Source organism: Sphaerulina musiva (genome assembly GCF_000320565.1).
Source record: "Sphaerulina musiva SO2202 unplaced genomic scaffold SEPMUscaffold_9, whole genome shotgun sequence".
NCBI lineage: Eukaryota > Fungi > Ascomycota > Dothideomycetes > Mycosphaerellales > Mycosphaerellaceae > Sphaerulina > Sphaerulina musiva.
Genome location: NW_016017391.1, coordinates 1,077,157 through 1,099,000, shown reverse-complemented (window position 1 = coordinate 1,099,000; position 21,844 = coordinate 1,077,157). Strand labels below are relative to the sequence as shown.

At 51.8% G+C, this 21,844-nt stretch overlaps 8 protein-coding genes across 8 annotated transcripts; 6 read left to right on the top strand and 2 right to left on the bottom strand.

Annotated features, from left to right (window-relative positions):
• On the top strand, positions 1–2,132 carry SEPMUDRAFT_91159 (flavin-binding monooxygenase; the record flags this gene model as incomplete). The annotated part of the gene is made up of 6 exons (XM_016910549.1): positions 1–97; positions 151–304; positions 355–663; positions 730–921; positions 976–1,453; positions 1,511–2,132. The coding sequence occupies 6 exons, from the start codon at positions 1–3 to the stop codon at positions 2,078–2,080; spliced, it is 1,800 nt and encodes a 599-aa protein (XP_016758221.1). The 3' UTR covers positions 2,081–2,132.
• Positions 2,133–2,313: 181 nt separating this feature from the next.
• SEPMUDRAFT_91154 (eukaryotic translation initiation factor 3 subunit B) lies at positions 2,314–5,017 on the top strand. Its single transcript, XM_016910548.1, has one exon. The coding sequence runs from the start codon at positions 2,371–2,373 to the stop codon at positions 4,594–4,596; it is 2,226 nt and encodes a 741-aa protein (XP_016758220.1). The 5' UTR covers positions 2,314–2,370; the 3' UTR covers positions 4,597–5,017.
• Positions 5,018–6,321: 1,304 nt separating this feature from the next.
• SEPMUDRAFT_135463 (uncharacterized protein) lies at positions 6,322–7,785 on the top strand (the record flags this gene model as incomplete). Its single annotated transcript, XM_016902715.1, has 2 exons — positions 6,322–7,001; positions 7,062–7,785. 2 exons carry the CDS (start codon positions 6,322–6,324, stop codon positions 7,783–7,785), a joined length of 1,404 nt encoding a protein of 467 aa, XP_016758219.1.
• Positions 7,738–9,195, bottom strand: SEPMUDRAFT_135462 (inosine monophosphate dehydrogenase; the record flags this gene model as incomplete). Its single annotated transcript, XM_016902714.1, has 1 exon — positions 7,738–9,195. The coding sequence occupies one exon, from the start codon at positions 9,193–9,195 to the stop codon at positions 8,125–8,127; it is 1,071 nt and encodes a 356-aa protein (XP_016758218.1). The 3' UTR covers positions 7,738–8,124.
• Positions 9,196–10,263: 1,068 nt separating this feature from the next.
• On the top strand, positions 10,264–12,067 carry SEPMUDRAFT_135461 (phosphotransferase family protein; the record flags this gene model as incomplete). The annotated part of the gene is made up of 3 exons (XM_016902713.1): positions 10,264–10,388; positions 10,445–11,067; positions 11,121–12,067. 3 exons carry the CDS (start codon positions 10,264–10,266, stop codon positions 12,065–12,067), a joined length of 1,695 nt encoding a protein of 564 aa, XP_016758217.1.
• A 329-nt stretch (positions 12,068–12,396) lies between these two features.
• On the top strand, positions 12,397–13,519 carry SEPMUDRAFT_151142 (RBP11-like subunits of RNA polymerase). Its single transcript, XM_016906627.1, has 3 exons — positions 12,397–12,676; positions 12,879–12,937; positions 12,999–13,519. Exons 1-3 carry the CDS (start codon positions 12,660–12,662, stop codon positions 13,286–13,288), a joined length of 366 nt encoding a protein of 121 aa, XP_016758216.1. The 5' UTR covers positions 12,397–12,659; the 3' UTR covers positions 13,289–13,519.
• Positions 13,520–14,174: 655 nt separating this feature from the next.
• Positions 14,175–15,510, top strand: SEPMUDRAFT_151141 (translation initiation factor eIF3 subunit). The gene is made up of 2 exons (XM_016906626.1): positions 14,175–15,183; positions 15,236–15,510. Exons 1-2 carry the CDS (start codon positions 14,366–14,368, stop codon positions 15,249–15,251), a joined length of 834 nt encoding a protein of 277 aa, XP_016758215.1. The 5' UTR covers positions 14,175–14,365; the 3' UTR covers positions 15,252–15,510.
• A 204-nt stretch (positions 15,511–15,714) lies between these two features.
• SEPMUDRAFT_151140 (clathrin heavy chain) lies at positions 15,715–21,401 on the bottom strand. Its single transcript, XM_016906625.1, has 6 exons — positions 21,199–21,401; positions 19,623–21,139; positions 18,192–19,569; positions 17,131–18,123; positions 16,344–17,075; positions 15,715–16,292 (listed from the first exon to the last, which is right to left on the bottom strand). Exons 1-6 carry the CDS (start codon positions 21,256–21,258, stop codon positions 15,975–15,977), a joined length of 4,998 nt encoding a protein of 1,665 aa, XP_016758214.1. The 5' UTR covers positions 21,259–21,401; the 3' UTR covers positions 15,715–15,974.
• Positions 21,402–21,844: the final 443 nt, after the last annotated feature.

Below are 21,844 nucleotides of genomic sequence, written 5' to 3'. Positions count from 1 at the left end.
ATGGCACCAGACCTCAATGGCATCGCTGCGGGACATAGATTTGACTACTCGCAGCCTGGTTCATCAGGCTACTCCATCAACCAGAACATAACCTACAGTACGCGCTTGTGCTCCCCGCCCAGGTCGATTGGGCACGACTGACCATGACAGATGATCCGAAGAACCGAAAGTTGCGTGTTCTTACCATAGGAGGAGGAGTTACTGGTATTTTGCTGGCATACCGTCTCCAAAAAGATGCCTCCAACGTGGAGCATGTCATCTACGAGAAGAATGAAGACATCGGTGGCACCTGGCTAGAGAATAGGTTCGTGCAAGCATTCCAACAGCGTCAAAGATCTACTGACAAGAGGATAGGTATCCCGGCTGCGCGTGTGATATTCCATCTCACGCGTATACCTATCAATTTGCGTTGAACCCGGACTGGCCTCGATTCTTTGCCCACTCGCCAGATATCTGGAAATACCTGGACAAAGTCTGTAACACCTTTGATCTTCGGAAGTACATGGTCTTCAATACAGAAGTCATTGGAGCTTACTGGAACGATGACAATGGCGAGTGGACTGTGAAGCTGCGACAGACTGCACCAGGTCAGGAACCCAGAGAGTTTGAGGATACGTGCCATCTCCTTCTGCATGGAACTGGCATCCTGAACAATTTCAAGTGGTAGGTAGTGGCTGTGAGCATTCAGTGTCCTACAGCACCTGCTGACTGTCACACGTGTTCTCGTAGGCCGGACATTCCGGGATTGATGGACAAGTTCAAAGGCAAGGTCGTGCACACTGCAAGATGGCCAAAAGAGTACCAGAAGGAAGAATGGGCAAACGATAGAGTAGCGGTCATTGGTTCCGGAGCCAGTTCAGTTCAGACTGTTCCGACGATGCAACCTCATACTAAACATCTCGACATCTTCGTGAGAACCGGGTAAGCTTGGAGAAATCCTGATCCCCAGTTTTCATAGCGCTGACTACAGAGCAGTGTATGGTTCGTGGAACTCGTCAAGGACCTGGGCCATGCCAAGGAGTACGACCAGAAAGAGCGCGATGAGTACCGGCGCAATCCAAAAGCCTTGGTCGCTCACGCCAAATCCCTCGAAGACCAGGTAAATGGCATGTGGGGAGTTTTTTATGCCGGCACAAAAGAACAAATGGATGGACAGGAGATGAATCGAGCACGCATGGCGGAGTTCATCAAGGACAAGAGATTACTGGAGGGCTTCACTCCCAAATTTGGCATTGGCTGCCGACGAATCACACCTGGAGATCCATACATGATGGCCATTCAGGAGCCTAATGTTGATGTTCACTTCACCGGCGTGGCTAGCTGTACCGAAGATGGCGTCGTGGGATTTGATGGGGTGGAGAGGAAGGTAGACACAATCATTTGTGCCACAGGCTTCGATGTGTCATACCGACCACGGTTTCCTATTGTGGGCAAGGGCGGTATCGATCTCAAGGTATGATGATGACACGGCTCTCCCACGCAGGGGAAATTATTGCTGACAAGAAGATAGGACAAGTGGAAGATATGCCCCGAGTCATATCTCGGCTTAGCCGTTCCCGACTTTCCCAACTTCATGACCTTCATTGGACCTACTTGGCCCATTGAAAACGGCTCTGTGATGGGACCTCTCCATACCGTTTCAGACTACGCCATCGACATAATCAAGAAGATGCAAAATGAGAACATTAGCTCCTGGACACCTCGGCAAGACATCACGGATAGCTTCAACGAGCATGTACAAGAGTGGATCAAGCACACCGTCTGGAAAGAAGATTGCAGATCTTGGTACAAGGACAACGAGACGGGGAGGGTCAACGCGATTTGGCCGGGGAGTTCGCTGCATTATCATCAAGTGATTGGGCGGCCGCGGTACGAGGATTTTGAAATCAAGTATCGCGATTCGAACCCTTGGGCACATCTGGGAATGGGCTGGACCATGCAGGATCGTTCTGGGCCGGGAGAGATGGATAAAAGTCCTTATTTGAGTATTAACCATATTGATCCGAAATGGTATGAGGCGGTTGGTGGGAATGTGGATGTTCTAGTGAAACAGATGAATGAGCACAATGCGAAGGATTAGCTGTGAGGATGATGTATATCTACTAGACTCAACTCTCAGACTCATATCCATACCTGGTAGACATTCACCATACTTCATCCCCAATAATTCAGTTGAGGAAGTCAGAAGGCGTCTCGTACGTGTCGTCTGCTTTCTGAATCACCTTATGTAATGTGGTCTTGGCAGAATCGTGGGGCCAAAATCGACACTTTAAATTCGAAACGCGCGACAACGCAACGACAATCCTATCGCCAGAGGACGACGACGCCAGCGCTTTCAACGCAAAGCGCACCGACATTCCTACCGCAATCATGGCGCCATCTTTCGAGAACCTCGATCCGGAGACGGAGTACGAGGTAGACGACGATGAGATTGACTTCTCCGACCTGATCGAGAAGTTCGACACAGTAATGGAGGAAGGCCTCGACACCTTCATCGTGATCGACGGTCTGCCCAAGGTGCCCGAGGCCAGCAGGGACAAGTTGGTGAAGTTCTTGTTGCGCAGCTTGACCAAGCATGGCAAGACGAAGGAGGAGAACGTCTTCATGCCCATCAGCGGCGAGACGGGCAACACGGAGGGATTCGCCTTCGTGGAGTACGAGACCCCAGCACAGGCCGCTGTCGCCGTCAAGCAGTTGCATGCCCAGCCGCTCGACAAGAAGCACACAATGGCTGTCAACAAGCTCACGGATATCGAGCGCTTCGGACGCGAGGGCAAGATTGACGAGACATACCGAGAGCCAGAAATTGCGCCGTTCGAGGAGAAGGAGCACTTGCGCTGGTGGTTGGCGGACTCGGAAGGCAGAGATCAGTTTGTGATGTACCGTGGAGACAACGTGGGTGTATTTTGGAATGAGAGGGATAGCGCGCCAGAGCAGGTGGTCGATCGTCAGCACTGGACAGAGTCTTTCGTGCAGTGGTCGCCAAAGGGCACCTTCCTGACCTCGATGCACGCGCAGGGTGTTCAGCTTTGGGGTGGTCAACAGTGGTCGAGGCAGAAGCGATTCATGCACCCTGGTGTCAACCTCGTTGACTTCTCACCGGACGAGAAGTTCATCACAACTTGGTCTCACCGGCCCATGGTCGTCGAGGAGGGCAACCCTATCCTGTCGCTCGAGGAGGACGGCAAGAACTACATCATCTGGGATGTCGCAACTGGCAAGCCTATTCGTTCGTTCGTCACACTCGATTTGCCCAGCCCTGGTCTCGACCCCGAAGGCAACCCTATTAAGCAGAAGATCCAATGGCCAGCTTTCAAGTGGTCCGCGGACTCAAAATATGTTGCACGCATGACTACTGGCCAGAGCATTTCCGTCTACGAACTACCCAGCATGAGACTTATGGACAAGGTAAGCATCAAGATCGAAGGAGTCCAGGACTTTGAGTGGTGCCCAGCAACGCCCAAGCGTGTGGAACATAAGGACTACGAGCAACTCTTTGCATACTGGACACCTGAGCTGGGCTCCAATCCAGCGAAGGTCGGTATCATGTCTGTTCCATCAAAGGAAGTCGTTCGCACTCGAAACCTGTTCAACGTGAGTGATGCGAAGCTCCACTGGCAATCCGACTCAAAGTTCCTCTGCTGCAAGGTCGATCGTCACAGCAAGTCCAAGAAGTCGCTTGCCACGAACCTCGAGATCTTCCGTGTGCAAGAAAAGGGCGTGCCTGTCGAAGTTGTGGACGAGCTCAAGGACACTGTTATCAACTTTGCATGGGAGCCGAAGGGCAACCGCTTCGTGCTCATCACTGCTGGTGAAGTGCCTGCGGGCGCTGCTGTACCTCCAAAGACATCTGTCTCGTTCTTTGCGCCTGAAATAGTCAAGGGTAACAATCCTGGCAACTTCAAGCTCATCCGCACTGTCGACAAGAAAAATAACAATGCCATCCACTGGTCGCCCAATGGCCGCTTCTGTATTGTCGCGACCGTTCTCAACCAGCAGAGCTTCGATCTCGACTTCTGGGATTTCGACTTCGAAGGACCAAAAGATGAGAAAGAGGAGAAACTCGCTGCAAACCTGCAATTGATGAACACGGCCGATCACTACGGAATCACAGATATCGAGTGGGATCCCAGTGGCAGATTTGTCGCCACCAGCGCCTCTGTCTGGAAGCACCGCATGGAAAACGGCTATCATCTGTACACTTTTGCGGGCCAGACGTTACGCGAGGAGCCTATTGAGGGATTCAAGCAGTTCACGTGGCGTCCACGACCGAATCGCCTTCTTAGTAAAGAGGAGATGAAGGAGATTCGCCAGAACCTCAAGACATACAGCAAGATATTCGAAGAGCTTGATCAAGCCAAGAAGAGCTCTGCCGACAAGGAAGTCATCGAGAACCGCCGCCGCCAGCTCGGAGAGTGGCTCGCATGGCGAAAGCGTACGATGGACGAGCTGCTGGACGAGAGGCTCGATGCCGGTCTGCCTGACATTACGCCTGAGCAACAAGCTCTTATTGTGGAGGACGATGAAGGTGACAGCAAAGTTGTGGAGGAGATCTTCGAAGAGATTATCGAGGAGACGGAGGAATTCATTGACTAGATGGCCTGAACGACATAGGGATTCGTTCTTCAGCGCAGACTGGGACAGCACAGTCATTCATGATCATGCATGTAGGAGCTCTATTCTACGCTGTCGATGCCGTACGTTTTGTTCGCACACCAATTCCCGCCGACTCAATGTCTCGTCCATTTCAAGATGGAGAATATATCCTCTTCGCGCCTGTCCGAACTTGGGGTACTGATCTCGATCAACAAGCGCGTATGCTGAGCGCTGCAAGATACATACCAGAATTGCAAGCGGTCGGCTGCATCTCCATTCGTCAAGACACTAGAATTGGTCAACTCACATACGGCCGCTAGCGGGTGTTTTGGAACTTTCTCGCGTTACACAGATCTGTCTTAAGGTCAGGTAGGTAGGTAGTCTCTTAGATGTCTTGCCTTACATAATACATATCACCTACATGTACCTACAGTAGCTACCGAATGCAGCGCGTAGGTGTCACGCGACCGCCAAGCTCGACTTTTACATTACATTCCCCATCTTGGAAAACCCGCTACACACGAGTCGCTCACTGCCCCCGAAATCTTCGGCATGATGGCGCCTGAAAGAGGAAGAGTTGCCTCTTAGGGGCGTAGCGGGCGAAGGCTACAAAGATCTACGAAGGTATGTTCGTTCTTCCACAGAACCTATATGGACGGTCGAAGAATTTGACGACTCTGGCAACCCTCGAATTTCCATTTTGGAAGCTCCATCTATATCGAGGCTCCTCGCAAAGTGTCTCCATACTTGTCGCTAGAATGAGTACTCAGTCACAACGATTTGAGGCCGGAAAACATCGCTGTCCAGCTAGAAGGAGGACGATGTCGTGTGACTGGGATCATTGACTGGCAGTACAGTGGCTTCCACCCATTGTACTACGAGTTCACCAAGGTCATGAACAGCATCACCTCGAACGAGACCAACGACTGGTTTTCCTACATTCCGGAATGCATCTCAGCGGAGCGGTGTCCGCAGAAGTTCCTGCTTGATGCACTTTGGTGCAAGTTTGACGAATGAACAAAGCGACTCTATGGACAAATGAAAAATGCCAGAGATAGCTGATCTACTCAAGAGGGTTCTCAATCCCTCCTCCCGTTTATTCTGGTTCACGCTTGGCTCTTGAACTTCCTTCCTCTTCTGCTTCATGGAGGCCTCTGCCGTCTCCATCGAAAATACACTCCTTTTCCAGTTCATCCAAAATCTCGAGAAGACGTCAATCTTGACAGTCCCATTCGACAGTTTCGTTGGTCCACTGCCGTAGCCTCACCGCTTGCTTGAATTCTTTACAGGAGTCCCGATTCGCAAATTGCCCAAGATAAATTGACTCCACGAAGCGGCCAAAAATATTCGAATACATATAGCCTTCACGAACGACGTTTCGCCTGAAAGTGCTATGGCGTTCCGAAGATCTCAAGGAATGAAAGTGGAATCCGTATCGTCTTGATCGATGCAGAGAGTCTACAGTTTACAGTTGTTTGGCCAGGAGAGTAACTTTTAGCCACATATAGCCCCGCTCTGTTGCAGCATGTCATGGGTCCGTAGCAATTAATCAGCAGCTCTGGCTGCATTGGTATTACAAGAAGATCAAGTATATTGTACTAATGTACCTCCTAGCAATTGAGGTACAAAAGCCTACCTTAGTTGTCGTCAATCAGTTCGCCTCTTATATTCTTGGACCCTCTCGCAGACTGCTCCAAACGTACCTACACTCCATACAGCAAGACCATGGCTACCGCAAGCATAGTTCAACTTCAAGCTGTAGACAAGCCACAGTTCTATCGCCCGCCAATTTCTCAGTCCTCTACCGACAAGGCGACCGAGCTTCTCCAAGACAACCACGAAAGACATCACATCTTCTTCAACGCCGATGGCTTTCACAACCACATCGCTCATCAACTACTCACCATATGGTCGCTCGGAGCCACACCCGAAGAGCTACAGCGAGGCTACGACACCAACAAAAGCTACCAAAGACCCGCAAGAAAGCCCGAGAGCACAATTGTGCAAGGTCTCCAGGATCCCGCGACGTTCATGAGCCACCTCGGAGTAGAGCAGCACTATAACGATTTCCTCGAATTTTTCCGGCAAGAAATCGACAAGAAGGGCTGGCAACATGTGCTCAAGCAGTATGTCTTCGCGGGCGACGAGCGTGCAGAGACGATGCTCGTCAGAATGTTTGCAGGTCTCTTGCATCCCATCATCCATCTCGGCTTCGGTCTCGAGTTTCAGCAGCCCGCTATTATTGCTGAAGCTCTTGCTCAGGCTGCGTGTCACGATGACTGGATTGGAGAGGTCCTTTTGCCCGCAGAAGCGGCCGCGGAGAAGAATGGCAACAATGACAAGACTATCGTGGAGCTGATTCACGAAATTCATAACCACAAGGAAATTCGTGAAGCGCCGCGTTGGTGAGTCCCTCCACCTCCATCTCATCCTCCTCCTCCTCTTGCTAATCCATAACGTACCAGGTCCGACAGCAACAAAATCCGAGACGGACTCCTCGCCCGCGCAGCCCAACCTCTCATCGACATCATCTCCCAAATCCACATCCCGCCCGAAGCAGAAGCAGAAGCAGAAGAAAAAGAAAAAGAAATCCTCACTCGCCAAACCGCCGAAATGACGCATGCGGCAATTCTCCTCACAGCCGGAGCTCAACGAGCACACAAAGCCATCAAATTCGATTTCTTCCTCATGCACAGTGTCAACGCGACAATTTTCTGGCCGATTCTCAATCGCCAGGCTTGGCTTTCCCCCACGCAGAAAATTCGACTGCTCGAATGGAAAATTCGATTCGATCTCGTCTTGTACGCTTCTCGGAAATCACCCGAAATTCGTCGAGATGAGATTCGTGGGTATGCGCCGAAAGTAGTACAAAAACAAAACCAAAACCAAAAACAAAAACAACAGGAAGATCATCAGGAGGCGGGATGGGATGATATTCTGGAGAGAGCGTGTCGGGTAGATGATGATGGACATGCGGCGAAATTAGTCCGGGCGGTGGCGAATGGGGAGCAAGTTTGTCGACCTTTTGAAGGGCAAAAGGGGTCTGAGCTTGCGGGAGAGGATTGGTTGAAGTTGGGATATATGGTGATTGATTCGGTGGAAATGGAGGTTGGTGAGAGGTGGGTGCGAAATGCGGGGTTTGAGGAGGCGTGGGAGAATGTACCGGAGAGGGGAGTGGGTGGAAAGTAGTTGTGGTGCTTGCTGCTTGTGTGCGTGATCGCTATGGATATCATCATGGCTTGTGTGGTCGAGACGTTGTATCTACGGGCAGCTTTTTTGTCTTGCTTGGTTGAATATGGGTATGTCCTGGTCATCGGAACATGCAGGGGGACTTCGACACTCCGTGACTGATACGGATTCAAGTTCCATGCTATCGATCCGAGCTCGGCACTGTTTTGCTAAAGGAGAGAGACGAAGATTAATGGTTTGCACTACTCGCGAGAGTAGGAGCAGAGAGTACGCAGAAGGGAACGCCATAGTGGAAGATATGGAAAGATGAGAGGAGGCAAACCCATGACTGTGGTCAGCTCACAGACTCCCTACTACAGCAATCTGCTTCAGTATGCGTCTCGCGTCATCACGAACCTCTTCCGTAATACTCGCGGCTGGCTTGACGCCTTTCGCAAGACCGACACCTGCACCGGCGTATGTCGCAAGCCGAGCATTGGTCCCCCAGCCTTCGTCGCCTTTCTTCAGCGCCTCATCGTATAACTTCTGGTTCTCCTCCAGACTGATGCCTTTCTCGGAATCGAAGTAAGTTTCATTAAGCACACCTCGTCCGCCATACCGTGCGGGCCAGTCTCTCGTGCCGCGAAGTGTATCGTAGAGCTTGGTCCGTTTCGTCCACACGCCACCGTCTGATGCACCGAGCACGGCATCTCTGTAGCCTTTGGTAATGTTCGCTTCTGGTGCAGCGAGATAACGCGTGCCCAGCGTGACGCCAGATGCCCCGAGGGCGATTGCAGCTGCTGCTCCACGACCATCCATAATGCCTCCAGTGGCAATAATGATGGGCTTCTTGATCCCTTTGCTTTGAGCCAGTTCCGAGACGGCATCGTCTACCTCTGGCACGAGCGACACCAGTCCAGAAGCCTGCTCCAGACCGTGTCCACCGGCATCTTGCCCCTGTACGACGAGGACGTCTGGTTGACACGTCTTTGTGACTACCAACGCTTCAGCAACTTGGCCAATCTGGATCCAAATCTTCGTTCTGCCGTCTGTCACCCTCCTGATTTCTCTGGACCATAGCTCAAAGTCGCCCAGCTCCCGTGGTGCAAACAGCCATATCGCAGCTGGCTTGTACTTCGTTATCAATGGTAAAGCCTCGTTCAGTAATTTCTCGCCGGCCCACAACAAGAAACCAATCCCTATTGGCAGCATATTCTCGACTTCTTTCAACACTTCTGATGTAGCCACTTGCTGCGTGGCCTCTTCGAGCATTGACTCCAAGGTCGAAGCATCACTTCCTGCTCCTATAAAGCCTAGACCTCCGGCTTTTGACACTTCTGTTGCGAGACTTGCCAGGGCGATCAACCTCATGGGCGCGACGCATACCAGCGGCGCCTTGGTCCATGGTAAGTCTTTCTTGAGTTGGTCCATATTGACTTCTTACCTTGATCTCTACGAGCCTACCATCTGCCTTATAGCAGTGATACCACAGCGACATCGGCCGATCAGCAGCAGCTTGGAGTGGTGCTCCTCTCCTGACGTCGTCGTCTGTCAAGCTTCTCCGCTCGGCGCGGTTCAAGCGTCTACACGGCGCTCGGGAGCTTCCGCTCCGCAATAACCTTTTTCGCTTCCGTGATGACTTTGAATTTCCTTGCGGAGCTGCGCTCGAACATGTTTCGTACTTTTAGACGTTCGCCAGCGATATGCTTGGACTCTTCGTCCGACGAAAGGCTTACAATATCGGCGGCCGACCAGACTGAACAATCGAATGTCCAAATATACTACTCAGTGTCAGCGTCAACGCTTTCGAAAGCCTCTTCAACTTCGTCCTTGCAGCCACCATCTGGAATCTAGAGAGTCGTAATAATGGCGTGGGTTCCTATGGCATGGCGTTGCCTCAAGTCTTTCCGGGACATGGGAATCTTGCCTCCCGCATTGGCCTGAATCTGGAATCTATGGTAATGCTTGCCACTCCTCTCATAGGTCCCAGCAAAATCGGAGCGAATTCCCATCTTCTCGAGGTCGGATTGGCCCTAGGGAAATGTTTCTCGCCGCACAGGAAGAATGTGCTCAAATCGGACAGCGGATCCAAAAAATGTTTGATATGTGAGATCGCTATCGCTCTCAAGGCTCCGCAGTCTGGCGCCCTATAGGACAACCGCCGTGCCGCTCGAGTGTGGGTTTCAACACCAGTAAGGCGCAGCGCCAAACGAACTCGCAGCAGACATCAATTCCTGGCCTGTCATTTGACTGGAGGGCAGCGACTGCTTCATGGAGAAGCATAAACCATGCGCAAAAGCAATTAGGAGGTATTACCAGTCAATGGACCTCTTGCTGCATCGGCCTGATCATTTTTCAGACTGAGGCGCGGCGGGCCGTGGCGCTTAACAAGCGAGCATTTGAGCTTGGCAAGGCTTGGCACTTCCGGCGGACCATCTCACTAGGAAACTAGGAAAGCATACACAAGTGAACTGGTCTTCTTCGCCATGCAGTGCCGTGATGAAGCCCGTGTACTCATCAGTATGTGCATCTCTCCGGTTGCTGCGCTTCGCCAGTACTCAAGCAACTACAAGAAGTCCGTCATTTGGCCCAGCATTACATGAATACACCAGTGGAAGATTTCTGTAAGTGAGTGTCCGTTGCACATGATCCCTGAGTACCTAATGTTTTGAGGGAACAGCTTCAATGAAGACTTGCGTCGCAGAGAGCGACACTTGAAATTCAACGTCCAGGCGCTCGCTAGCGCAATATGCTCGTCGCTTGGCAGACCACTCGAGGAACTGCAGAGTCTCGAGAAGCTTGCCGAAGGAGGCTTCAATCGCATTCTTCAAGCAACTTTCAGTGATGGCAAGGAAGTTCTTGCTCGCCTACCTTTCCGACTCGAAGCTCCAATACAGCACTCAGTCGCAAGCGAAGCAGCAACATTGTCTTTCCTACACCACCATGGTTTTCCTGTACCCAAAGTGCTTGGCTACTCCCCTATTATCGACAACCCTGTTGGCATCGAATACATCATACTCGAAAAGCTGCCAGGGCGGCCACTTGGCGATCGATGGTTTTCACTCGAGAACAAGGCAGTGGTGCAGGTCATGAAACAGCTCGTTGACATAGAGCAAAGGTATCTGCGCCTCCCATTGCCTGCTTCTGGAAGTCTGTACTTCCGACGAGATCTCGGCAGCGATGAGGAGTTTGTGCCCGTACCCGATCTTTCTGCACCAAATCTCGACATTGGAGTCGGACCTATCGCTTCTTATGCTTGGTGGTACCGTGAGCGAGCGCGTCTGGATATTGACCGCGGACCTTGTAAGTTTGGCCTCGCATTGCGACTTAATCGATGTCAGCTCACCTTTCTTCAGGGAAGATCTTTCTTGAATGCTTTGAGGCCGCGGCCAAACGAGAGCTTGCGTTTTGTCAGAAATATGGCAAGCCACGCCTCAACGTCGAGCGTTATCTTCGCGATCTAGACAATCTCGAACCGCAAGACCCTGCCTATCACTCCCAACTTCTACATGACTTTCTACGCTTGGCTCCGTCTCTCGATATCGATGCCGGGAACAGCCTCGCGCGCCCGACTCTCCGTCACCCTGACCTTTCACCAAATAATATCCTGGTTAATGATGATAATGAGATCGTCGGCATTATTGATTGGCAGCATACCGTCATCTTACCATTATGCCTCTGTGCTGGAATCCCGAATCACTACCAGAATTGGGGTGATCCAGCCTCAGATACGCTACGACAGCCCGAGACGAAGCTGCCTGCGGATTATGATTCTATGGATCCAGCCTCTCAGCAGAACGCCCGAGAGACGATGCGTCGACGTCTAGTTCATTTCTACTATGCCGCATTGCATCTCAAGAAGGCGGGGGATCACTACGACGCTTTTCGAAACGACAACTCGATGCTTCGAGCCAAGTTATTCTCTCGAGCCGGTGCACCATGGGAAGGCTCCTCGCTGTCCCTTGAACATGCTCTAATCGAAATTCAACAACACTGGCCTCTTCATATAGAAGGCTCACCTCCAACCCAGGCAGTCGAATGCCCGGTACGCTATCATCCCGATAGAATCCAAGCGTGTCTTGAGAAGGTCAAGCAAGAAGAAGAGCAACTTGACGACCTTGACGATATGAGAGCGATGCTAGGAACAGATGCCCAGGGCTGGGTTGAGAATGACGAGCATCTTGCGCATGCACAGGAGATGCGAGAGTCGATGAGAGCGGGTTTTCTCCAAGGCTGTGAAACTGAGCTAGACAGGATTGCTGTGCGAGACCATTTTCCGTTTGATGACCACGAAGAGGAGTAGCCGTTAAGAAGACCGCCTTAATGCAGAACTTTGCGTTCGCATCCGAATGCTCTAGAGAATCCGGTCGCAGGTCGACATGTCCTTCCAGCAAAGATCTCAGCTCTTGTGGGTCAAGCAAACAAATAAGCTATGAGTGAATGAACATGTACAATAAAGAAGAACATTGCGGTCCGTCCCTATTCGCGAAATCTGCCCTGTTCCATATCTTCATGTGAATGGCTCGTGCGCTGTGGGCCTGTGGCTGCGTGGTTCCCAGCCATCTATTAAATTTACGACACTTTGGATTCGAAAACATGACGTGTCGCTTTTGTATCCTAGAAGGCACCTATCTTACATGTACATTGCAAGTCTTCTTGGTCAGTGAGAGATTGTCGTTCTGCATACCACGGTTACCACCTGCCACCCTACCGATCACGGTGTACGGATCAACCAAGCCTCCGCCTCACGCACAGACCATTTCCAGACAGGCCGATCTCCGCATCGCGAGACTCGCGACTTCCACTTTCACATCTTCAACTTGATTCACTTGCTTCCACTCCTGCCTAGCAACGCCTTCTAGGAGTCTCCTGAGGCACCCCCAAAAGTCGGCAAAATGAACGCGCCAGATAGGTATGTACCAACTCCCACCCACACAACACCACCACGAAAAGGACGGCACCATGACCGACCGCACTTCTCCCACCTACACGGGTGGTCAACACCCGTACATGGGAATCGATTCTACCAAGAATCGCAAGTCCTTTGCGACCGATCCTCGCATCCACGGCAATACCGAGACCAAAATCGAGCAGGTCGTTGACATCCCGGACAGGTTCGAGTCCTTCCTCCTTGCTGAAGGCGAGAAGAAGGTGGAGCATGAGCCAGAGACTCGTCAGTTGTACCTGGCGGTAACGCCCTGATTGAGAGAACACATGCTGACGAAAACTCGCAGGCGTCCCCAATGCCTCCATGTTCACCTTCAACAAGGAAGATCACACACTCGGTAACCTCCTGCGCGCAAAGCTAGCCAAGGCAGACCACGTCCTCTTCGCCGGCTACCAGGTTCCTCACCCACTTTTCGCGACCTTCAAGCTCCGTGTGCAGACCGACGGCGAGATCACTCCAAAGGAGGCAGTTGTCAATGCATGCCAGGATCTGGTCAAGGAGCTCGGTCAGCTTGACCAGGAGTTCACGAAGGAGATGGAGCTGAAGAAGATTGCCGGTGCTGGAGGCGATCTTTAAGATGAGACATGGTCTTCCACAGGGCGTAATGATTTCATGACTTGAAAAGCTGGCAAAGAGACTTGGCTGCCTACTCAGGGAGCATGCAATGCCTGCTTGGCTAAGAGGCACAGCAAGGCGTTCGGGTGCATGGAGGTGGCGCAAAGCATGATAACGCAAGCGAGGCATGAATTTGGTGCCCAAGAGTGCACTATGAGCATGAGACTTGCATTTGAGATACCCATAAGAAGCTTGCGCTAAGCGCAATTGTATTCTGCTTCTTACTTTGTTCTCGTTGTCTGCATATCGTGGTCGTTATGTTGTCCTTTGAATTCAAATTCTAACTCTGAGTGCTGCAGAATCCCACGACAGCCTTTCTTTATGCACTACATGGAGCCAGTCTTGCGGCATCGACGCCGAAATCCTTCTTACAACAGGACGCAGAAAGAAGCTGTATTGGAAGACTGCGGGTCAACTTTGGCTTAAGCTCTCAGATGGAGAGTCCTTGTGTAATCAGAAGTCTGTCGAACTAAGGTTGACACTTGAAAAAGTGCTTCATTGATTGATGCTCGCGGTAGAGATAAATGGGACTAGTACCGCTTATTGGCAGAAATGACTGTGGCCGCATACATGTATTTCGAGCAGAAGCTACCGGGAGAGATGTTGGAGTCAGAACAGGGAATTCCGTGCTATGTGCAGAGGTACATGTACATAGTTGTTTTAACAAAAAGAAATAAAAATGTCAAACTGGGTCTTCATGTGTGACTGTAGCATGTGAAACTGTGAGTCGAAGCACAAAGCCCGACGATCGCTGCCCAACGTAGCACGTGGCGCATGACTGTTGCGAGAATCGCCGGATGTCATCGTACCTTCTCCCCACCAAGAGAGTTTTGTACACTCTCCCTTTATCTTCCTTTTCGGCTCATTACAGGTACCTGAACGTTCACTCTTTTTCTACACCACCTGCTTAACTAGATTCACACAGTTGTCGCGTGAATTGCTATCAACACTCTCGACTGCTACTCACACCTCTTGAAAACCCGTTCGCAAGCCGACTTTCCCGACAAAGACCACCCCCACCAGAGAACAATCGCAACGATGGCGCCGGGGAAGACGTCGTGGGACGACGAGGACTCCGATAGCACGCCGGCTTCCTCGCCACCACCGCCCGTTGTACGCCGCGGCAAGTTCGACGACGAGGAGGAAGAGGATGTTCTAGAGTCGTGGGATGCCGCCGAGGACAGCGAGGAAGAGCGGGAAAAGGCAAAGAAAGCTGCTGAGGCTAAAGCGAAGGCTGAGGCTGCTGCAAAGGCAGAGAAAAAGTCCAAAGCACAGCGCTTGGAAGAGCTCCGCGAGCAGCGACGAAAAGAGCGCGCCGAACTGGAAGATGGAGAGAGCAGCGAGGACGAGGACGAGGCTGCGAAGCGTCAACGATTACGCGCTCAGGAGATGGCAAGTGATCTGGCAAACGCCGAAGATCTGTTCGGTGGAGGCGGCAGTGGGCCAGCTAAGCGCGGCACCAACAAGGCCATCACTGTAGAAGCAGAGGCCGGCGATCCTACCAGCGCTGTCGACCTGTCGAGCCTGAAACTCTTCAACCCCACGTCCGCAAAGGAATTCGCGACTCTTCGGGAAACTCTCGTCCCACTCTTCACCAACATTGCGAAGAAGCCGCAATACGAGCTGTTTATGAAGGAATTCGCCAAGCAGATCGTAAAAGAGATGAACAGCGAGCAGATCAAGAAGGTGTCTAGTGGACTGACAGCACTGAGCAATGAAAAGCTGAAGGAGGAGAAAGCTGCTGAGAAGGGTGGCAAGAAGAGCAAGGCAGCAAAGACGAAGACCACTCTTAATGCAAGCAGGGATACGTCTCGCGCGGCAGATCTGGACGCTTATGACGATGATGGACTAGATGAGTATGTCTGACACCCATCCTATGCTCATTAGCACGGGCTGACAACATTGCAGTGGCGATTTCATGTGAGCATCTCCTGTGCAGATACATACACACCAACACGACTGAGGTTCCTTCTCGCGTGGCGGTGGGATGTTCGGGAATGCTTACCAGGCTCTGGACACGATACACGCTGTCGCTGTAAGCACAGAGGAAGATTCTTTCATTGCATGGAGCGGAGAGCGTAATCATTTGCTATGAACCAAACAACAGCGAGTATAGACTCTGCTTTGCCAGTCTGCTTCCCTCTGATTTAGCGCTCCTGACATATGCAGAAACCCCTTTTTGCCTTTCTATTGCACTTTCTCGTCCGTCTCAGTGCTGCAACTTCTCTGAACCAGTGCATGATTTCCCATCTTACACTCGCTCACCAGTGGGAGAGCCTCCTGCGTGCAATATACAATCATGGTTGAGACCATCCTGGCATCAATCGAGAGCATCATGGACTGTTACCCAAACATGAAATTCTAAGGAAGGCACTCTGGAGTGCGCATCACATATTTCAAGATGCGAGCAGTTTTGCACAATGTAGGATACAGAACTTCGCATCTTCAAAGTACTAGTAGTTCTCTAATGTACAGCAGCCAAGCCAAAAACTCTTTTTTGCCTCTTCTCTGTAGAAGCCCTGCGCACTCACACTTCTCGCCAGCATGCAGTCCATTAGAAAACCCCGGTCAACGAACCCTTCGTGGCCTTGGGTCTTTCAGACTACACGCAGAGAGTCACCATTTGCGGGTATACCATTGATCAAACTTAGAATCCTCTATAACCGCCGTTGGGCTGTCCATTTGCAATCGGCCCTTGCGTGAGCATGAGTCTCGACTGACCAAGGATTGGTCCAGTGTCTTCCTTGGGCGCGTTGGCCTTCTCTCTCTCCTTGCGCTCGTCATTGTCGCGCTTCAGTTCTGCTATCGTGCTGGCTTGTTGTGAGAGGTAGTTGATCATGAATGGCATCGTAAAGTCAGTGAGGCCGTGCCGCCATGAGATTTCCATGATAGTGTGCAGTGGAATGAGCTCGTAGCATGAGTAGAGCATGCCGACGTAACACTCTTTGCTGCCAATGTCGACGAACTAGAATATGTTAGCAAAAGTGTGGAACCATGGCATAGAGAAGTGACTCACGTATCGCAGGAGTTCCTCCACCACCTCAGTCTTGGCGGATGCTGCTGCAGTCTCGATGGCGTCCTTGTACAGTTTGTCCTGCTTGGAGAGGGAGATGGATTTGTCCCATCTCTTGTTCTTGCGGTAGATGTTGGCAGCAATTTGTCGGAAGAAAACAAGGTCGTGCTTCTCCAATCGCTGAGCGAGGGCGACGGCTTCGTAGTTGTCAAAGTTCTCGACACTGTCGCGCAACTGCTTGTAGTCCTCCTCTTCGATGAGCAGGTCGTTGATGGCATCATTTACGGCACGCTTGTTCTGCGGTTGCACATTGAGCAGGAATGGCTTGATGAGAGGAATATTGTCCGACTTCTCGAACATGCGAACAACGCGGTTGACGTCGATCCGTGGCGTCAGTGCTTGCAGAAGGTCCGTGATGAGAGGCGGCTGCTCTTGGAGGTAAAAGTTGAGGGCACGGTAGTAGATCTCGAGATTGGCCACCTTGACGATCGTCTCTTTGAAGGAGTGGTGCTCCCAGGCATCTGCTGCGCGCTCCATCATGGCCAGACAAGCATTGTCAAATTCATCGTAGTGGGTGTAGAGGAAGACGAGTTCTGGCCAGAGGTGTGCTTCCTCAACAGCAGTAATCAAACGAGGAATATGAACTCTTCCCCAGAAGATGCGCAGGTGCTCCATGACACGCTCTGGATGGTACTTGCTGAGGGCAACACCCAAGGCAGTGAACATTCCCATGTGCTTAAACGTACGTCAGTAGTGGACAACATGACAAGGGACGAGTCTTGATGCTTACCGCACGTTCGAGACCGAGACCAGCTTCAAGCAGGGCGATCAGCTCATCAAAGTACCCATTGCGCTCGTACTGTCGGACAAGATCCGTGAGCTCTTCTGCGTGAACGATCAAGTTGAGGCCACAGATCTGTGCCAAGCGGAACTCCTTCTTCGCCACGCAAGCCTCGTTGACCTGCTTCCACACCTTGACACTGTTGGCCTTGCGCGCACATTCGACAGCTGCTTGGTAGTCTTCCAGATGGACGAGAGCTGTGGCAAGCTTGCCCCAATTCGAAATCGAAGTGAAGAATATCTTAGCAGCCTCGTGGTAGCCCTCGGCATATGCCTTGTCACCAGACTCCTCGATATTTGCCACGTTCGACGATCGGAGGAACTCTTCAAGGGCGGGAAGGTCGTTCAGTCGTGCAAAAGAGAAGGCAAGGGCAGTGTCAATAGGTGGCTCGCGAAGAGTCTTGCGAGCCATGCGCAGGTACTTGACAAGATCCTCGTCCTTGCCGGCGTGGGTCGCAATCTCGATGACCTCCTGGTAGTTCGACGGATCCTGTGCACGAATGTACGACTCCACAGCGTCCGAAACGCGAAGACCGTCGAGCTGAGCCTTACCGACCTTGCTCCAGACTTCTGGAAGGTCGACCTGATCGGCATACTCCTGAGCACGATCTATGCTTACGACGTGATCAACCAAGACGTTGGCGGCCTCAGCATGGTTGTTTGCCTTCTTGTGTATGAGGAATGCCTCCTCGTACATGCCAACCTCGATACACTGCTGAGCAATGTCGTCAGGACTGTAGGCATCAAGCTGCTGGATGTAGTTGGCGACACGACCACGATCGGATTTGGCAGCAGTAAGCATGAGCAGGTTCTGCAGGTTAGCGTTGTCTGAGAAAGTTGTTGGCTCGAGGATAATCTTCTCCAGCAGCTCAATAAGCTCAACTGGCATGTCGGCATCAATGAATGCCTTGACAGCAATGCTGACACGCTCTGGGTCGGTGGACTATTCCTCAGTGTTAGCTCCCTTTCTCGAGGCGCGTGAGGTTGTGGGAGCGAATCGAAAGCACTTACTTCGGGCACAGCGACCGAGATGACCTGGTCCACGAGCGATCGTCGGTGGATGTTGTTGTCAGAGAGCACATACTCCCAAATTTCGGAGTCTGCGCGCTCGAGAAGGTACCGTGCTTGAGCTCGGAACATTGAGTTCTCGTTCGTAATCGCAATGAGCTCCAAGTCATTTTGACCCTTCTGATATGCGATAAATGCCAAATTGGGGTCGCGCTTCTCGCAATACTTTCCGACTACCAGAGTGTCATACTGGTTGTTGTTCTTCAAGAATGCTTCAGGATCGTTATTGCTGTCTATGTAGATCTTGGCCAGGGCATTGTAGACGGCCTGCTGCTGGTTGCCTGCGGCCAAGCTCTGCTCCAGGAATGGCAGCAACAGCTTAAGACGGTTACGAGACTCGACTTCGCTGACAAGCTCCTCAACGGGGATGCTGGAAGCTTCGACGGAGTTCAGGAGGCCCTTGATGATGTTCTCGTCACAGTCAACATCGAGAAGTCCGCCGATGACGCCAGGAGTTCGTGCTGGGTTGACACGTTGTACATAGACCTCGATGGACTTAAACTGTTGGTTCTTGTAGAGGTAGAGCACCAGATCATGAACAAAGTTGAATCGATCGCAGACGATGATGAGAGGGAGCTGTTCGGTAAGCTGAGCCTCTTTCAAGAAGTTCTTGACCTTCTCCGGGTCATACGCGTTTGATTCACGACAGACACGCTCGACTTCTTGGAGCTGGCCCATCGTGGTAGCAGCCTCGATATACTTGAAGGTGACTTCTTTGTCTTCGGCCAGGTTGACGATACCACCAAGGTAGAAGTACAGACCTTCAGCCGTACGGTACTTCTCGAGGAGAGCGATGATACGAGTTGGGCCGAAAAGGTCGCTGTACTTCTTGGCAATGTTGATGACTGCTTGCAGATTCTGGCGAATGTTGACTTTCAGCATCTCGTCCATGCATTCCATGGCCAAATCAACAGTGAGGCGTCCAAAGTAGTTGATTAAGAATTCCTCTGGCAGTTTGTCACTTTGAACGATGCAGCGCTTGATGGAGGCAGGGTCCTCGTAGTGCTCCAGAGCTCTCGTCAAAAGACCAGCCTGTTCACAAAGCGCGGCCACACGAGCCTTGTCGTAGTGCGAGAACATCTCGTTTCCAAGAATAGCGTCAGCGACTTGTGGCGCATTCTGAAGGTTCATCTCGAGAAGCCGCGTCTGAAGATGGCCTTGCTCAGGCTGATTGTTCGAGAGCACATCAAGCAAGAAGGCCGTTGCTTGCTGGACCATGCCCTGTGCCTGGAATATGTCTACTGTTCGGTCAATATCGATCAGACTGGGGTCTTCACGAGCAATGCTGGTAGCAAACTCGGCTCCCTTCTCCGGGTTTGCCCTATACCTAACGTCAGTAGTGGTCCTGTGATCAGATGTCCAAGCGAAACATACCGTGTGACATGCTGAATCAGAGCATTGAAGTCAGGCGTATAGCCAGCCTGGCGAGAATAAGGCAAAATCTGGTCAAAGTTACCCGACTCAGCCATGGCTGCAATGACCTTTTGAGAAGCGCCGGCTTCCTGGTAAATCTGCTGCGCAAGAGCAACATCATGGAGGCGAACAAGATCACCAAGCTGCTCAGAGCAGCCTAGCTTACCCTCCTTCATCCATTTCTCCAGCAAGTGCTTACGGCTCTGCTGCAGGACTGGTCGCGCCAGCTCAAGGGTCTCGTGCTGATTGAGCTTTCCCTTGTCCAACAGCATACCGAAATACTGCAGAATGACAGAAAGTTGTCCTTGTTGTTGAGGCACATTCTTGAAACGCTCAATTGTCTGTGGTGTTCGGAGGAAGCCTTGCGGCGAGTTTGCGGCAGTCTTAGCAGCAGCCTGATAGTCGCCCATGTTCAGCAGCTGGTCGAATCGCTGCTGATATAGCTGATCGGCGCCTGGAAGTCCAGCTCTTGACGCCAGCTTGTAAGCAAGCTCGGCATTTTCCGGGTTCTGCAAAAGGTATTCTATTATGGTGGACTCGTCCACGCTCACTGAGAGCACTTGACCCTTTCTGTTCACACCGACAATTCCATATCCACCTTCGTCGCCTGCTGTTGTGAAGATGGTGTCGCTCGAAATGCGGTTCATAAAGATCGTGGTACCAGTCTCGAGATCGAAAAGGTGGATGAAGCCGTATTTGGTCACTAAGTAGATGACTTTGTACTTGGACGATACTTGCATCGCAACTGGGAAATCATTGGTGGCCTCTGCTGGGAAGTAAATGTCGACGGCGCGCTTCGTGAAGACCGGATTCGGTGCCTGGTGGTCCACCTCGACAATGTGCAGCTTAGCGCCGGTTGCTGAACGGTTCGCGAATGTGAACAATTTTGTGTCTGCTGGCGCATCTTCTAGTCGCAGGGTACCGAACGCTGCAGCGTGACCCTCAATGGCCTGGCTGATGCCTCTGTCCTTGGAATACAGCTGCATCGCGCCAACGACGCGTCCCTGCTGCTGCGAAATGCCAACCACTACCATCCACTTCTCATCCTCGCTGACGCGGTAGTTAATGATCTGGCACCCAGACAGGTTCTGGTTTCTGTCAAAAACTTTCACCGGGCTGACCGCAGTTGGATCGAAGATGTTCCAATGATAAACGCTGGTATCCGTCACTAATCCCAGCGTGGTGTCGCTGAACCATTTCCAGAACACGACATCCTCTGTCATGGTTGTGCTCTTGATTTTGGCCTTTTGCGCCAAGTCGAAGATCTGGAGTGTCTTTCCACTAGCCTTCAGCGCAATAATCTCCTTATTCCAATGCATGATGGCGCTGTCGGCCTTGATCGGCCGCCGCATGACAGAGTTGCCATTCTTGAGGTTGACGATGATGACCTCGGGTGAGGCAGCCTCGTTGACCTTCTGCCTCACGCAGACGAAGTGATCTGATTCGAGGGTACATGAGTTGAAGCCTATTGATGCCGGCTGTTTGTGCATGTCAGTGAGAGATCTCCAGTTGTCCATCCAGAGCGTCTCGGACATACCTCGATGCCCACCGCAGTGAGCTGCAGCTGCTCCGTGAACTTGATAGGCAGCGGCGCCATAATGGCTGGTTGGAACTGAGTGTCTTGCGCCGCCGCAGCGCTGCGTGTCTATTACCCCCGGTCGATGTCGCCAAAGGGAAAACACGCGGTTGAGAACGGGAATGGCCAGAAGTGAAGGAGCGAATGGAGGTCGTAACGGCGTTATTAGAGGTGATGGAGGGTGTTTGGTGTTGTCGTGTATAGGAGAGTCTATTGACTTTCCAGAGCCAAAGCGTGGCCAGCTTGCGAGCTTCAGCTACGGTCACGTGCAACGCAATGACATCCTCCGCATTCGCCGGCAACCACTCAGGAGGTAGGTAGGCACGTACGTACGTACCTTCCTCCCCAAACACCGACGGGGAAGCCCCGATGGAGCTTGGCGCCGTCCAGAATGGGATATCACGTCCTTGGCTCAGCCTATGATTGTTCATTGTAATGATTTCAGCCTGCACAGGTACTGCTGCATCACTCGACACTTGAGAGCCTGACTCGACACTTGAGAGCCTGCTTCGACCCCATCGCACTGGACCGCTGTGCCTTCCGCCCCCTTACTGTCGCGCAGTCTTGCTGTAATTGCTCATGCCTGCTGCTGCTGCATTGCTACGCA